The 18,166-nt window shown below is 39.2% G+C and overlaps 1 protein-coding gene across 5 annotated transcripts in view; it reads right to left on the reverse strand.

The window, feature by feature from the left end:
• The window catches only part of NLGN4X (neuroligin 4 X-linked), a 317,077-nt gene that overhangs the window by 123,615 nt on the left and 175,296 nt on the right, over positions 1–18,166 (reverse strand). For 4 of the 5 annotated variants that reach the window (XM_019823521.3, XM_019823523.3, XM_019823522.3 and 1 more), the window contains exons 5-6: positions 6,953–7,012; positions 2,503–2,655 (exon numbers count right to left, since the gene is read on the reverse strand). In XM_019823521.3, coding sequence (XP_019679080.1) covers positions 2,503–2,655; positions 6,953–7,012 — 213 coding nt within the window. The remainder of the gene's footprint in view (positions 1–2,502; positions 2,656–6,952; positions 7,013–18,166) is intronic. The other variant, XM_011291596.4, reaches the window with a different exon arrangement.

Below are 18,166 nucleotides of genomic sequence, written 5' to 3' on the forward strand. Positions count from 1 at the left end.
ACACCTAAAGCCTCATGCTGAAATCTGTGTTCGTTCCATGCACAGCCTCCTATGTATACCGTAATTCCTGTTGTCAAACCCTCCTCCTTTGGGTGGGAAAACAGCATTTATTACTCCATAAAAACAATACTATCAAACAATATTTTTCCAATTTCTTAGACAGAAAAAGAGCACTTATGCACTAATGGCTTCTTTGAAGAGGAAACTCAATATTTCCACGTTTTGCGAAAAACATATCTCTCCGTATCAAAAGCACTAATTAGAATGTTCGTCCCCACGCACGGTTGTGCCGTTTTATCGGATCATCTTTTTAAATACCCGGACGGCAATGGTTTAAAAATATTTCTCAACACCGAAAATAGCCGGCTTCCTGCAAACTAAAAGGAAGGGTCCCTTAACAGTTTTGAAGAGGGTCGGGAAGAAACGCAAGATCCGTGGTAAAGACAGATAAACTAAGTCACATTTCAGAATCTCTAGCACTCTGTATAATCGGCCAAGCTGGCACGGTTCACCCCAGCAAACAAAAGGGGGTCTGTGGCCTTCGCAGCATCTCCACAGTAGCTCATTCGTGCACTGTAAATAGACCGGCACAGAGATGCTAAATTGATTCTTTGATTTCTCTGTCGCCCACTACAGCTCTCTGTTTTGCCATCGCGATTTCTTTTTTAACTCTCGGGAGCAAAACGTGGACTTAACGTCTTTCAACGGGAAATATTTTAGAAGCAAACTTTTGTCTTTTGCTTCAAAGATCCGTATGTATACATGTATAAATGTGTACATATATGTGTGCGTATGTATATGCATATATCAATATATATACACATTTACATATGTATATATATAGTGTGTGTGTGTGTGTGCATAATCCCACAGCATTTCCCAGATCTGCACATAATTTCACAAACATGCCAAACTGATAAGGGGTCACCATGTAAATGGAGCTACATCCCACAGCTGGGCTTCAGAGGGGGAGAAAATCGATTTCCTTTCAAATCTAACGTTTTAAGGAACATCAACGCATCATGCACCCAAGAGAACATTCTGTTACTCCACGGAAGCAAAAGCTTGTTCAATGGGCATTGCTTCATTCAGAAAACAGAGCCCAGGGTTCCGTGCTCGGTCTGATGATGCTACAATGCCCTCTTCGAAAAGACTATATGCACTGCGCTGACACGTTGTATCCTCCCTCCACCTCTATGTCAGAATGGACCTTTTGTAAGAGACCAAGAAACACGATTTCCTGTTTCAAGGACTAGCGGCAGAAGCAACTACCCAGAAACTGCTGAAAAAAATGTTCAGAAATGCAGGCACTCATGGGGATGTGATGTTAACTACAATGGTTCTACAAGGGCCTGGCTCAGAGGACCTATGAAAACAGGAAACGAAATAAAATCATAAAAGGAGAGGGTTCTTGAAGCTAATGCTTTTTATTTTCTTTCATGTGCAAAAACCAATGGGGAATTTTGAGGACTTTATCAATGCTCCAAAAGGCTCAACTTTGCAAACATCTGTGGGTGATTTGCATTTGTAAACTACAAATGCATTTCTACCACTCCCCACCCCCCCACCCCCCCAGCTCCAGGGGTCTTTCCTAGGTGAATGTTTTCACATGTAAATGAAAAAAAAAATGCTCAAAATAACATGAAAACATCAAGGTGAAAATAAAATATTCTTGGTAATATTTGTCCATTTAGAGAGAACATTTTCAGCCACAGATTTTGTTCAGCAGAGCTCCATTTACGCGTTCTATTGTTGTCTTAAAAACAAACGTTTTCATGCACGCCTAGGAATATTAGTCATGAAATGTACAACGGTAGACAAAACTACAAAAGAAGATAAATCTCAAAATAGAGCCCACCCCAAATATCTATTTTTCCAAGCCCCCAGTGGGGAAAAAGGAAATAAACAGCAAAACCATGGAGAGCTCTTACTGGTGGATTTCCATGCCCTCACCCTTTACGGTAAATCAGAAACTGTTGCAAAATTCAAGTGAGAGCCAAGCTCCATTGTGTGCAAATACAACAGGCATTGTAACCCCGCCACAGAGGCACAACGCTCACAGATGATCAGTTAAGGAATTAGGTGAAAGATTTTCCAGCCCCCAAGCTAAAGACAAGTAAAGAAATCTACTATCTATGGCCCTCCATTGTCACTGCTTCCCAAAGGATCACCCATCAGCAAATGAGTTCCCTCTACAGGGCTGTGATGCCCAAAAAGTATTCATTTGGCCCAAAGATAGAAATGCGCTTGAGTAAAATTTCATTTTAATTCAGGACCTTGGAGTCTGCCTTTGTTGGAGGAAGGATAGGGGTTCCCCAAAATACAATTCAATGATGAAAAGCTGCATGCTGGAAAAAGACGACCCAACCTCCTGCAGCGAGCCCAGGGAAATAGAACCTTCCAAGGATCCGAGTAACACAGTGCAGATCAGCTACTCCCCACACAGTAAAAAGCACCACTTTGTCACCGCGCCTTGCACATTTACCCGATGCCATCACTCACCTAGAATTCCCAGCCGGTAGTTAATGGTGATCACAATGACATTGCCGTAGCTGGCCAGCACACTGCCGTCTATCATATTCCCAGTGCCCTCCATGTAAGACCCGCCGTGGATATAGACCATGACCGGCTTCTTACTGTTCTGATCATGGATGTCTGGAAAAAGAAAGTCAAGTAAGGAAATAGAATAAAAAAAAAAATCACACTGATGAACGGATACTATGCAACGGACAAAGGGCACGGATTATTATGTTCTTCCTTCTTTGGACTGGAATCAACCATGCATCTATGTGGAATTACATACACCGTGGTAAGACTGCCTAAGAAAACTGCTCAATGTTATCATTTTTTCTAGTCACAGAAATGGTATTTTTGAGAAGCATACGGACATCTGAAGTAATATGAATGCCTATGTACATTTCTGTATCTACCTAAAAAACACTAGAAACTAGAAGATTTTGATGAAATGCTTACTTCCTAAACAGTGCTCAACTCGTAAAAGGTGACTTATTCAAGAAGCACACGGCGTACTAAGTTTCATCATCTCGGGAAGTGTGCAATCTGCTTCAAAACGATCATTTGTTTTTACCTCTTTATTCAGAGATGAGCCTACAGATGCATTTTTAACTGAAACATGAGAATACATGAGAACCAGTGAGGCTGAATGTAGCAAACTCCAAGTAAACGGTTAAAAATTATCAACAGAACAGAAACGTGTAAAACCGAAAACAGGGCAAAACAACATGTGCGAGCAAAGGTCTTTGTTCCAGTTTGCTGACTGCGATAAATATCTCAACATATTTAAGTAACGAAAATGAAAGGGGCGCCTGGGTGGCTCAGTGGGCTCAGGGGGCTCAGCGTCCGACTTTGGCTCAGGTCATGAACTCATGGTTCACGAGTTTGAGCCCCGCGTACGGTTCTGTGCTGACAGCTCAGAGCCTGGAGCCTGCTTCCGATTCTGTGTCTCATTCTATTTCTGCCCCTCCTCCACTCACGCTCTGTTTCCTCTGTCTCTGTCTCTCTCTAAGAATAAACATTAAAAAATTAAAAAAAAAATGGAAACAGATGTAATAGAAATGACACAAGACTCCAACCTCAACATGAAATGATTGACATGCAATATATTTTCAGAGGGATATGAACCCCAGTTGAGATTTGCAACCACTGGGCACCCTTGGTAATGACTTTGTGGCTTTATTTCATAATGATGTAAAAACAGTGTTTCACAATGGTCTGTGAGGACAGGAATTCAGAGACCATCTGTCCATTTGTGGAGCCTGCTTTGTGAACACGTATTGATTAAATCACCTTTTAAAATCAGTCCTTAAGTTTACGTTTAATGTATCACACTGATTCCTTTTATAATTATTTCTGAATATCTCTCTACATGTATCCATAGATATATACACATAGGTGTGTGTAAATAATGTATATATGTCTGTCATCAAAAGAAACCCCAATGTATCCAATGTACATTTATTGTCACCTTTTTTTCAGTCAAGTGTTTTTTCTCCTCCTTCAGCAAGACGCTTTTGAAATCTCAAGAAAGGAATTTTAAGGAAATGAATCACTATCACTTGGATGAGGGGGGCTGCTAATAAAATGAATTCTGATCACAATCTCACAATGAGTTCATTGGGTGCCTCAGGAAGGGGGCTCGAGAAACCCACTGGTCACAGTCAAATACAGAAAAAAGTGTCACGCTCCCATGTCCCTGCAGATCCTGAATAGATAGCAGAAGAACCGATCTTATTTTCTCAAATAAAATTCAAATACACAGTAAAAATGCTTTCTTCATCCCTTGTTCATCAAGCGCTACGTGGAATTCTGAAACACACGGGTGTTTGGAAAGGTGTTGGGTTTTGAACCACGTACTCCTGTGTCTGGCTCCTGATTTGCTGGTTTTCCCCTTATTTCTTTTAGCAGGTGCAGGCTGTTGGGGGGTCCACTGTGGAACAGGATGTGGTAGAGACTTTGAAGGCTACTTGAAGGGGTTTTCTCAGAAAAAATGCTAGGTTAACATCTCTAAGCTTTCCAAAGGCATAGAACAAGGTTCTTGTGAACTTGAAGAGTAATAAATAACAAATGCCCTGTTAATTCAAAGTAAAAAAATATATATCACGGGGTATTGGTATTCAGTGACTAGGGGGCATTTTAACGGGAATAAAGTTGCATTTCGAGCATTGGGAAAACAGATCCTAAGAAGCAGAAATGCTCTAATAAGAGATGCAGAGTAAGAGGCAAATTATATCCCTGGCTGGTGTAAGAGAACCAAAAAAAAAAAAAAAAGTTTTGGGTTTTGTTTTAATACATTTTCTCTTTTTTTTTCTTTTTACATGATCTGATAGAATCTTTTTAAATTAAAAAAAATTGTTTTAATACATTTGTTTTTTTTTTCATTTTACATGATCTAATAGAATCTTTTTAAATTAAAATTTTTTTTGTTTTAATACATTTTTTTTCTTTTTACATGATCTAATAGAATCTTTTTAAATTTTTAATTTTTTTGTTTTAATACATTTCTTTTTTTCCTTTTTACATGATCTAATAGAATCTTTTTAAATTAAAAAAATTTTAATACATTTCTTTTCATTTTTACACGATCTAATATAATCTTTTTAAATTTTTAAATTTTTTTGTTTTAATACATTTCTTTTTCTTTTTACATGATCTAATAGAATCTTTTTAAATTAAAAAAATTTTGTTTTAATACATTTCTTTTTTTTTCTTTTTACATGATCTAATAGAATCTTTTTAAATTAAAAAAATTTTAATACATTTCTTTTCATTTTTACACGATCTAATATAATCTTTTTAAATTTTTAAATTTTTTTTGTTTTAATACATTTCTTTTTCTTTTTACATGATCTAATAGAATCTTTTTAAATTAAAAAAATTTTGCTTTAGTACATTTCTTTTTTTTCTTTTTACACGATCTAATAGAATCTTTTTAAATTTTTAATTTTTTTGTTTTAATACATTTCTTTTTTTTTCTTTTTACATGATCTAATACAATCTTTTTAAATTTTTATTAATACATTTTTGGATTCAGATAAAATGGCAGGCGTTCTGGGGCCCGCCACAACAGAGAGGCTGGCGTGCGAGTCAGGTGCGGGATGAGCTATTCTAAGGCCATCGGAAAAGATCTTGTAGAAAAGATCTTGCGAAGAGAGGTAGGGACAGCCCTAGAAACCACACGGGAGTTACAACAATAATTAAATAATAACAATGTTAGGACAAGAGCAGATGTGAAACCAGCATTGGCCCCACTTCTTGGACCCAAGTTGATTAAACAGCACCACCAGGGACTCCTTGCTGCCTGGCAGGGAGAAGTCATCATCCACGTCTGTGCCTCGAATTGTGTTTCCCCCCAAAACCCAAATGTTCCTCAAGGGCCTTTGCCCTGTAAGGCAAATGCACAGAGGTCCGTGCACTTTTCTACTTGGACGGCAGAAATGGAGTCTCCCTGGCAACTTACTTGGGACTTTCTGTCTTGTCTCTTTGACACTATTTGTTCTGCTGAAGGCACAGGTAAGTGTGGTCCTGGTTGTTAGAGACCACTCTCTTCCAGAGTTTAAAAAGCATCAGTTTAGTTCCAGTGGCTGATCTGTCCAGCAACTTGGGATCCTCCAAGAAACAACTTTCCATGGCAACCAAACATTTTTGGGGGGGGGTAACAAAAAAGTTTTCAAAACAGCCTTGGTGTTGGAAAGGAAAAGATAGAGATGTAGGTTTTTGACGTTTTCATTTTTCACATCTTTGCTATCCCTGCTTCCTACCCCCAACCCCCCCCCTCCTTTAAATGCTGCTAAAAGGCAGGCAGCGGAGAAACGAGATCTTGTTAAAACACTTTTTCATGTATTTCACTGTGAGCCAGAGAAGATTCTTTGAAACTTAACTGTGAATCCGGATATTAAAAAAAAAAAGAAAGAAAGAAAGAAAAAAAAAAAAAAGAAAAAGAAACAACCAAAACCAGAAATGCCAGACACCCAAAAAGTTCTACGAAGGTGTCTCAGTTTGGCAGCTCGTAGAAGGAATTAAGAAAACCAAATCTCCAAAATACAATATTAACTTACAAATAACTTTGGAAGGAAGAAAAGAAAGTATACATGCATGTGCTAAAATTTCATTTTCTCTTCTTATGACCAAGCCAAAAAAAGGGGGGAAAAAAGGAAAAAGGAAAAGAAAAACATACGATGCCTTGTAAATAACATTTTTTTATTAACTCACTTCATATTTAGAAACGTTTATACTTCTTATGGGTGGTTTGCATTCAGCGACAGGGTCATTGAGATTAAAAAGCACAGTGGTTTCCAAACAAGAAGAAAATAAAGCACACAAAAGTGTACTCGTTTCAGAGAAGGGGAGGAAAAAGAGGTTGAAATAAAAAAAAAATAGAGAGAGAGATACAAAATCATGCATCAGGGTCGAGCTTTGAAAAAACAAAAAATACCTTCGTCTTCAGGACGATCATTACTGGTTATATCATCTGCGTTTTTCTTTGTGTTGGCTCCTGGGGTCATAATGAGAAGGAAAGTAAAGGGAAAAAAAAAAGAGAATTCAAAAACAACAGGTTTGCAAAAAAACCAGAAGAGAGATACTACCCAGTAAAAGAAAAAAAAATGTCACACAAAAAGTTGAAATTTGTTACATTTGGATTTCAAAAAAAATGAGGTAGGGGGTCGATTCAAAATGCATAAAAACATAAAGATGTCAAGAAGAACAAATTCAAAATGTTACTTGCGAAAAATATTCTCTATCCTGTGAAAATGCAGTTTGGGGGGTTATAATGATAGTACTGCAAAAAAAAAAAAAAGGAAAAAAAAGAGCTAATGTGAGTTTGAAAAAAAGAAAATTAAATTATTAAGAAAGATTTTCCACATTCTCAGAAGAAATGCACATGAAGTATTCAATGTCCCTCTAATTTTAACATATTATAATCTACATAAATTCATGAAATGTCACCGATATACCTTGGTTATAAAATTCCATAATGGAAGAAGAAACACATTTATGCAATAAACACAGAAGGACTTTCAATAAAATACTTAAAATTGACATTAGTTCCATGCAGATGAACTTAAAACACAGCGTTTCAAATACAAATCAGAAATGTCAGTTGATTTATTAATTTGAATCATGAAATTCACCTCTCACCAGTGTCTAGAGAACTACTCAATATTTGCTCCTGTTTAGTATAAAAACAAACACAACAACAAAACCAGCATTTTCAATCAGGATTTCTTAAGTTAAAACATTATCAATCATGTTCTCTCTGACTGAAACACTTATTAAATATTACTTCAACGTTACCACTCATTGAATTTAAGATAAGTATATAATAAAGTCACCTACCTCGATGACCTGAAATTTAAACCCGATAAGAATGTCCATGTAGACAAAATATGGCGGGCGGCGGGGTGGGGGTGGGGGGTCCCTCAACTACACCACACTCTCTTCCATATTCGGTATGAAGTGCACCATTTTCCTTTTTATATTTTCCAGATAAAAGATGACAAAACATTTAATAATGCTTGAATTGTTTGGTTAATTAGCTCAATTGTCTTCTTTTCATAGATAGACACAATCAGCACATGCATATTCCAGATCCACTAGCTTCAAAAAGGTCTGAACCACATCCTTCTAGAAGTTCTAAGTAACTCAAAAGAACTCAGCATGTTGTGAAGCCAAAATGTGAAACTGTGGTGTTTTTGTAGTCAGAGAAGGCTTGCATATTTTCTATTTTATGTGGTTTAACACCTTTTAATAAGCACACCTAGGTGGGTGGGAAATCTGATTTGTTGATTTTTGAGGCTTAAATATCCCCACTGTCGATAATTTCAAGCTACCAACATAAGGTCGTTGAAGACAGCTGCAGAGAGGTGCCTGGGACCCCTAGAAACTCCAGCCTAATTCCACCCTCATCCACCTAAAATTAGAGTCAAGTCTTATAAAAACCACCTCTCCTTACAAAACTTTCATTTCTGGTCCCTTAGAAAGTATCGTGATGCTGATATCCCAATCTAATATAGTCATTACCTTGATATCAACATCTATTTATTGCCCACAATCCTACTGCATTTGAATACCTAAAAAGGGGCACCCTGGGGCGCCTGGGTGGCTCAGTCGGTTAAGCGTCCGACTTCAGCTCAGGTCACGATCTCGCAGTCCGCGAGTTCGAGCCCGGCGTCGGGCTCTGGGCTGATGGCTCAGAGCCTGGAGCCTGCTTCCGATTCTGTGTCTCCCTCTCTCTCTGCCCCTTCCCCGTTCATGCTGTGTCTCTCTCTGTCTCAAAAATAAATAAACGTTAAAAAAAAATTAAAAAAAAAATAAAAAGGGGCACCTGGTTGGCTCAATCGGTCCGACTCTTGATTTCAGCTCAGGTCATGACCTTGTGGTTCCTCAGATCAAGCCCCACATCAGGATCGGCGTTGACAGCTCAGGGCCGGCTTGGGATTCTCTGTGTCCTTCTCTCTCTCTGCCCCTCTTCTGCTCATGCATGTGCATGAAATCTCTCTCAAAATAAACAAACTTTTAAAAAATAAATGAATAAATACCTAAAAGAACTTTAAAAAATCAAATTAGCTTGACTGTCTTTGGGTTGTGTTTGTCGGGGTTTATCAGTATAGAACCTATTTCAAAGTGAACTCATGGACTGAATTTATGACAAAACTATGTAGAAGCTTATAAGGGATACCCTTCTCAGAGAAGTATGCTACGGGAGTGATCCACAAATCTGTGTTACAAGTCCTCCCCTCATTTCTGGAAGAAAAAAATTTGCATTCCTCTCTGTAAGAAGATTTTGTAAGTAAAGTGTGAGTGACCTGAAACACATCCTGGGCTGGATGAGAGGCAATGGTTAGGGAACCTTCCCCAACAAAGAGAGGAAAGTTCTAAAGACTAAGAATGCTTTTACAATTTTGATAACATAGTTCCAAGGCTGATTAAGTAGCAATCCAGGGTAATCTCCTGCCTCTTTGATTCTTTACCAAACTTTCTGGTTAACCAAAGTGTGATTTTTAAGAGCTTTACTGAAGCATGATTTACATCCCATAAAATCAACTCATCACAGTATAAGATTCGATGATTTTTTTTTTAACGGGGTTGTGGCAACTATCAGCATAATCCAATTTTAGAACATTTGCATCAACCCAGAAAGACTGTGTTCTAATTATAGGTGCCATGTTCCTAGCCTCCGTCTCATTAACCTACTTTCTGTCTTTCTACATTTGCCATCTCGGGGCGTGTTGTATAAAGGAATTCGTATAATGCCCAGTCTTTTGTGTCTAAAGCAGACACTCTCACTTAGCATGTTTTCAAAGTCATTTATGCTGTAGCATGGATCAGTACTTGATTCTTTTATATGGATGAATAATATTCCACTGTACGGATAGACCGAATTTTGTTTTTCCATTCATCTGTTGGTGGCCACTTGTACTGTTTCCACGTGGTGGCTATTAGAACGCTGCTCGGAACATGTGGGCACAACATTTACGTTAGGATATAGGTGTTTCTTTCTGTTGGGTAGATATCTAGGAGTGGAACTGCTATTTTATATGGCAAATTGATGTTTAATTTTTTTTAACTGTTTTAATGTTTATTTATTTATTTTTTTTTTTTGAGAAAGAGGGAGAGGGTGAATGGGGCAGGGGCAGAGAGAGAAGGAGACACAGAACCCGAAGCGGGCTCCAGGCTCTGAGCTGCCAGCACAGAGCCCGATGCAGGGCTCGAACTCACAAACCATTAGATCATGACCCGAGCTGAAGTCGGACGCTTAACCAACTGAGCCATCCAGGAGCCCCCCAAACGTAACATTTAAAATAACTAGAAAGAGTACATGCAAGAAAATGCAAAATTGAGAACTTCCAACACGTGGAAATTACAAGGAGTCTCTGTCTCTCACGGTCTCCCAAAAATAAATAAATGTTAAAATTTTTTCTTTACATTGGGTTCTGTGTCCCCTATTATTGAATTGTTAAGTGTTCTTTATTTTTTTTTAATTTTTTTACGTTTATTTTTGATAGAGAAAGAGTACAAGTGGGGGAGGGGCAGAGAGAGAAGGAGACATAGAATTTGAAGCAGGCTCCATGCTCTAAGCTGTCAGCACCGAGCCCGAAATGGAGCTTGAACCCACGAACCATGAGATTGTGACCTGAGCCAAAGTCGGACGCTTAACCGACTGAACCACCAGGTGCCCCTACATTTTTTAGATACAAGTCTTTTTCCAGAAATATGATCTGCAAATCTTTTCTCCCAGTCTGTGTGGCTTCTCTTTCAGTTTTCTCAGTGGTGTCTTTTGAAGTGCAAACGTTTGTCTTTAATTGTGATGAGGTCGACTTTGTCCATTTTCTTTCAAAGCTTGTTGCTTTGGATATCATATTTGAGAAATCCTTGCCCAAGCCAAGATCCTGAAGATTTTCTCTCATGTTTTTCCCTCAATGCTAACCAGTTGTCATTCTTCACCTTTTAAGTGTCTGAGTTACTTTCAGTGTATGATATGAGGTTAGGGTTGAAATTCATTGTTTGCGTATGAGTATCTCACTGTTTTAGGACCATTGATTGAAATGCTAACGTTCCCTCGTTAAATTTTTGAGACAATACTGCTGAAGCCAGTTGACTATAAATGCCAGGACTCTATTTATTCCCGGACTCTTTTAATTATATTCCATCCTGCGTTTCTATCCCCATGAGTCCCTACCTGTCCTGAAGACTATAGCTTTATGGTACGCTTTAAAATGGGGAAGGAGTGGGGCGCCTGGGTGGCTCAGTCGGTTAAGTGTCTGACTTCGGATCAGGTCACGATCTCACGATCCGTGAGTTCAAGCCCCCCGTTGGGCTCTGTGCTGACAGCTCAGAGCCTGGAGCCCGTTTCAGGTTCTGTGTCTCCCTCTCTCTCTGCCCCTCCCCCGTTCATGCTCTGTCTTTCTCTGTCTCAAAAATACACGTTAAAAAAATATTTTTAAATAAATAAGTAAATAAAATGGGGAAGGAGAAGCCAGCCAACTTTATTCTGCTTTGTCAAGATAATCTGCTCATTCTAGATCCTCTGTCTTTACACACAAATTTTCAAACGAGCTTGTCAACTGAAGAAAAAAAAAAAATCACCCACTGAGATTTTGACAGAACTTATTTGCCAAACTGCAATTTTGAATTAATTTCATATAGCACAGTACGACCCAGAAACATCATTAGGTACCACCATTAACGTTCAATGTGTACTTAATGTTTCACCTTTTTGTTCATGTTTAGTAAGTTGTTGCTGCATTTTTCTTTGCAAATATAGCTGATTAAATGTCCTTTAAAAAAAACAATGGAGTTATCCTGAATATCTAATTTAGTTAGAATCGTGAGCTATGGGAAAAAAGATTCTGGTGGGATTCATTCTGCAGCAAACCCATCTTACACAAGCCAGAAAAAAAAAAAAAAGGCATTTCAAAATCCATACACGCCATGAGTTTTTTTTTCCACTCACTCCATGTCTATACCATTCTCCAAATGCCAGAAAAATATTCCTTTACATCTAATAATTAGGCCCCCTATGAAACCTCCATGGGGAAATAGCTCTAAATATTAAAGGGAATATTTAAGCAACTTCAAACAAATGCATAGCTGTTCCATTATTAAAATTTAAGTATGATTTTATAAATAAAATATCTCAATGTCGCTGGTCCTTGAAGGGTGTCCATCATTTTTTTATACCTGTGCTTCTGATGTGCCCTTCTTATGGTTTATCTGCATCATTTTCAAAAGTAAAACTATTTAAAAGAGTACTCTGTCTCCTAAATGGAGAAGAACTACTTTGTAGAGAATTCAGAAAAGGTAGAACATGGTAAAGGAAAGGAAAATCAATGAAAATCCTCTAGATGCTGACTTTAACATTTCAAGGCAAGAAAATAATTTCGTAATTCCTCTTTTTATTATCCATTACCTTTGTAGCCAGTTACGTATGGAAATCCTCAAACACAGTCATCAGACAGTGTGAGATGATCGCGTCATTTATGCGAGAACGTAACGAAATGACAGAATATGGAAAACCTTTAAAGTATTGCTTTCAAAATGAGATATCGTATTAAATATGTATTTATTAGTTCACATTGTTTTGGGTCTCTTAACAGTGCAAATTCCAAGCAGAAGGTAGACTTGTTTTCTTAAATAGAAAAAGAGTGCATCTTAGCCAAATGCATTCTTTTCGTCACACGGGAAGTTGCGTAATGGGCTACAGGGGACATGAATGCTTTTCCCGGCCATCACACACGTGTGTGATTGATCGCTTTGTCCCTCGGCCACAGAGGAATGCTTCTTTAATCGTCTAATTCAGTAATGGGCTCATTTCAACAATAATAAGCTGAATGGGATCTGACCCATGAGAGAGTGCCCATGCCTCATCACTTAACTCACTGGTAACCCATTCCTTCTAAAGACAGGTATGGATGCTTTAAAGATGCCAGCCTTGGCCGCCAGTGGGTACCACGAATAAATACTCCACACGTACATCTTAATATACGCTCTCACCCTTACTGGAACATCGATCTGAAAGATAACACGGAACACTTCATTCAGAGGGTTTCATCCAAAGCATATGTACCTTGAAAAATGGGGTCCCCACACAGATGAGTTCACTTTCTGCATCTGAAGCAATCAACATAGTTGATCTTCATCCCCGCCCCGCCCCGCCCCGCCCCGCCTGGAATCACAACATCTGAACCAGATCGAGTTGCACTCAGGGAAAATACAGGCAAGGCTGGGGAGCCTGTCTAATTAATGCAGCCTTCAACGAACAGGCTTCCTGACATCCGCATTTGGAATTTCTGTTCATTCCATGCCTTGGTGACACAGGACAGGAGGGTGATACGGGACAGGGTCGACTATGGGAAATCAAGAGCATTCCTTTTTTTTTCTTCTAATGTATTTATTTATTTTGAGAGAGAGAGCATTAGTGGGGAAGCAGCAGAGACACAGGGAGGCAGAGAATCCCAAGCAGCCTCCCCACTGTCAATGCAGAGCCTGACGTGGGGCTCAATCTCCTGAACCGTGAGATCATGACCTGAGCTGAAACCAAGAGTGGGAGACTTAACCAACTGAGCCACCCAGGTGCCCCAAGGGCATTCCTTTTTTAATGTGGAAGGAGGATGCTTGGTGATCAAAAGCCTTAGGAAACAGAACATATGGAAGCCGGTGGATTTCTCTGAAGTCATCAGGAGACGTCTATTTTGAACACATTTTGTGATGGCATCCCCAAGTTTGAAGGCTTCTGCTCCAAGACATATGAAGAGATATGGAATTGCTGACTTACTGGGTGTGGTCTTGAGGTCAAATATCTAGGATTCATCCCACAGACATTTATTATGTGACTTTCACGTGCTTGAGATTTTCTTAATCGTTGTGAAATGTTCTGCCAATCAACTTATCCTCCGTTGTCCATGTATCTGTGACTACAGTAAAACCAAAGTCTAATTCTTTGTAATTTTCTACCAGTTTCAAAATGCCTCACTGTAAGAGTGAAAATAATAGGAGGGTTTTTGTTTTTTGCATGTATTTTTTGCGTGTTTGCTCCGATTGGCTTGGGAAGACAGACTGAGAGAAATATGAATAATAATTTGTTCTTTCTTTTGGAATTAAGAAGAATTCTTTTCACGCTTTCTTTGGTTGGAATCAAAATAAACCTAAAAGTGCATAGGTCCCTGATATATGTTTGTGCTTTTTATTAAAATCTCAAGGCACTGCATAGCTTCACATAAACATTTTTTGGTTGTTGTGAATTCGGTTACTGAAATGTTTCTGTTCTTGGGAATAAAACACAAATCCTATTAGATTTACAGGAGTCTCTCCTTTTTATTAAAACGTTCAGCTGATAGGATATATTACCTCTCACACAATCTCTGTGAGCTTGAGATTAAATCACAATGCATTTAAAAGCTGGAACTAATTTAATATTGAATTATGCTGGATGCTTTTCCTGCACCTGTATTTAGAAAACTCATGTTGAAAATGAAATTGGCTTCTATTTGCCCTAAGATACCTCCAGAAATGTTGTATTAAAAAATGATAAACCTCTGTAGATATGTATATAGGTATACATATTCATTCTCCTTGCCAAGAGATTCTGGAAGATTTTGACCCCACGGGCATCGTTTTAACTCTGATGAAAACCTTCTTTCCGTAGTCAGAACACAGACTACTGGCAACTGGGTGGTTCTCTATGCCAGGAGACTTTTCGGTTATGGCATTGGGATTACAGAGAGCTGGGACCTTTGGCATTTCGTCCCCTTGCATTCTGCATAGAGGAAGAGTCGCTTGTCCAGCATCACCAATAAAATCTGTCCAGTTACCTTTGGGTTTCCCTGTGTCTGACTTGGGGACTATTGCACAACCTTCCCCTAAAAATGAAATTTGTTTGGACTTATGCAAAATCCTCCCTACTCTGCAATTCCTGAATCTGTTGTGCCAGGAGATGCTTAACTGAATGTCCCCAAAGAAGGCTCTCAAACTATTTTTAAGAATCACAAGTCACTGAAGCCTTTGGAAAGCAGGATGATATCTTACTGCAGATGACGACTTTTGCAACCTCTATCTGCTTTTGAACTTCGCTGACTGGCCACAAAAGAGCTGTTCGTTGTTCTTTTCAGTGAGAACGCAGAAGACATCATGATACAAACAACAGAAATGTCAACAAGGACACCAACCTAAGGGGAAGAATGCCTCTCATGTCTTTTCCAGTGTGGCAATGTTCAGTCAACACACTGTCTATAAAGGACCCTGTGATTTGCTCAAAAGATCCAATGCCCTGCCCCAGGGAGGTGTTTTACCATCCACACCTGCTAACCTAGCACTCTTGGCCAACGAAATGTGATTGGAAGAGACATACGTCACCCCCAGGCGGAGACATTAGGAGGCATCGTGTTTCTGCCGTATTTCTTCCCCTCTAAAACCAGACCAGCATGTCCCGCATGGGGACTACCACTTCAAGTTTTTGTTTGGGAAAGAAGAGGGAGTAGAGAACAGTCAGCCCCAAATGGACACAAACATCATAAAAGGGAAACAAGCTATTGTTGTTGTCGCAAGCTGCTAAAATTTTGGACGCTTTTGTGACAACTGCACAACCTAGTCTAAGATCACTGCCGCAGCCATCTGCTTCTCTCCATGGGGTACACATTCTCTCTCTCTCACGCACACACACAGAACACACACAGCCACGTGCATAGTCACACTAGCACACAGCTTCCTAACATCCCAACACATACCTCAATCCAAGAAATCATTTTTATTTTTTTAATGTTTATTTTTGAGAGAGAGAGAGAGAGACAGAGAGAGAGAGAGAGAGAGAGAGTGGAGGAGGGGCAGAGAGGGAGGGAGACACAGAATCTGAAGCAGGCTCCAGGCTCTGAGCTCAACGCGGGGCTTGAAACCACAAACTGTGAGATCATGACCTGGGCCAAAGTTGGATGCTTAACTGACCGAGCCACCCAGGCATCCCAACAAACTGTTTTAGATCAGAAGCGTGTCTGGATCCCCAGTGCACTTGAAATTCGGAAATCAACGTCAACATGATAGTTTTTCCTAAGGGTACATGTTTACCTTTTCAGAAAATTACTTTTTTTGGTACGTGGTCCTAATTTCCATATCACTATAGTGCAATAAAAAAGGGAACACCGACATAGGGTATGAAGTACCTACATAATTATGATGACCAAGCACAACACTATCATGATTATACCCTAAAATAATTAAGACTAGGAAAAAGTAAAGCAGTGTAAACAATCATCACTAACACACGGACGGTGTCTTGCACAAAGCAAGCACTCCACAAATGTTGGCTCATGTTATCGCCAGAAGTGGCATTGTTTTTCATAGTTCCCTATACATTTTCTGCGGTTTTCTGTCTCCCACATTTTGCTCATGCAGAATTTTCTTCCTAGCTACTGAGACTAAGACTGATCTAACTTACCCCCTGCCCAAACTTATTCCTCAACTCTGCAAACCTTACGCCGCCCAGTCGAAGGGCCGGCAGCTCAAGGGCGTGTTCCCAGGACGAAATCACGTCTTTATTAATGTATTACAGTGGGATTTTGTGGGTGTCCCTGTTACACCCCAGTCGTATGTCAATTATACACTCTACACTCCCTAGCGATAGCAGGTGTCCATCAATGGGTGAATGTGGTATATTACAGATTTTGCATAAATCTATCATCTATATACATTACATATACACAGTGGAATATTACTTGGCCATGAAAAAGAAGGAAATCCTGCCATTTCCAACAATGTGGACGGATCTTAAGGGCATTATACATAACCAAGGTAAGTCAGACAGAGAAAGACAAATACTGTATGATCCCATTTACGTGTGGATTCTAAAAAACTTGTAAAAACAGAATAGAATGACGAATAGTGCTTCCCAGGGGCTGGGCGTCAGGCAATTCCATTTAGGAATCAGAGAAGGGGGCTATGACTGATGTCTGCATGTTTTGGGGGTTTTTTTTTTGTTAGTAACTTAAATTTTAGGACTGGTTTTCAATTTTAAGTAAAATTGTGAAGACAGTACAGAGACTTGCCATATGTCTCACACCCAATTTCCTCTGTTATTAACATCTAACATTAGTCTGGTACATTTGTTATAATTAATGAGCCAAGACCGAAATACTATAATTAACTAAAGCCTGACACGTATTGAGATTTCCCCCGTTTTTACCGAAAACTGTCCACATCCCATTTCAGTCCTCACGGCTTCTTAAGCTCTTGGCTGTGAGAGTTCCTCAGAATTTTCTGAGTTTTGATGACCTAGACAGGTTTTTTTTTTCTTCCTTCCCAGATTTTATTTAAATTCAAGTTAGTTGACCAACAGTGTAGTATTGGAGAACCAGTGGTTCATCACTTACTTATGAGACCCAGTGCTCATCCCAGCAAGTGCCCTCCTTAATGCCCATCACCCATCTAGCCCATCCTCCCCTCCTCCCCTCCAGCAGCCCTCAGTCTGTTCTCTGTATTTAAGAGTCTCTTATGGTTGGCCTCCCTCTCTGTTTTCATCTTATTTTTCCTTCCCTTTCCCTGTGTTCATCTGTTGTGCTTTTTAAATTCCACGAGTGAAATCATATCCGTCTTTCTCTGACTGACTTATTTCAATTAGAATAATACACTCTAGTTCATTCCACCTTGTTGCAAATGGCAAGATTTCATTCTTTTTAGGACTGAGTAATATTCTGTTGTATCTATATACCACATCTTCTTTATCCATTCATCTGTCGATGGACATTTGGGCTCTTTCCATACTTTGGTTATTGTCGATAGTGCTGCTATAAACATGGGGGTGCACGTGTCCCTTTGAAACAGCACACCTGTATCCCTTGGATAAATACCTAGTAGTGCAATTGCTGGGTTGTAGGGTAGTTCTATTTTTACTTTCTTGAGGAACCTCCATACTGTTTTCCCTAGTGGCTGCACCAGCTTGCATTCCCACCAGCAGTGCAAAAGAGATCCTCTTTCTCTGCATCCTCGCCAACATCTGTTGCTGCCTGAGTTGTTAATTTTCAAGAGTTCCTTTTTCAAGGGTTCCTTTTTCATAACATATTCACCAACACTTGTTGTTTCTTGTGTTTTTATTTTAGCCATCCTGACACATGTGAGGTGATGTTTCATTGTGGTTTTGATTTGTATTTCCCTGATGATGAGT

Source organism: Felis catus, chromosome X (genome assembly GCF_018350175.1).
Source record: "Felis catus isolate Fca126 chromosome X, F.catus_Fca126_mat1.0, whole genome shotgun sequence".
In the NCBI taxonomy this organism is placed as follows: domain Eukaryota; kingdom Metazoa; phylum Chordata; class Mammalia; order Carnivora; family Felidae; genus Felis; species Felis catus.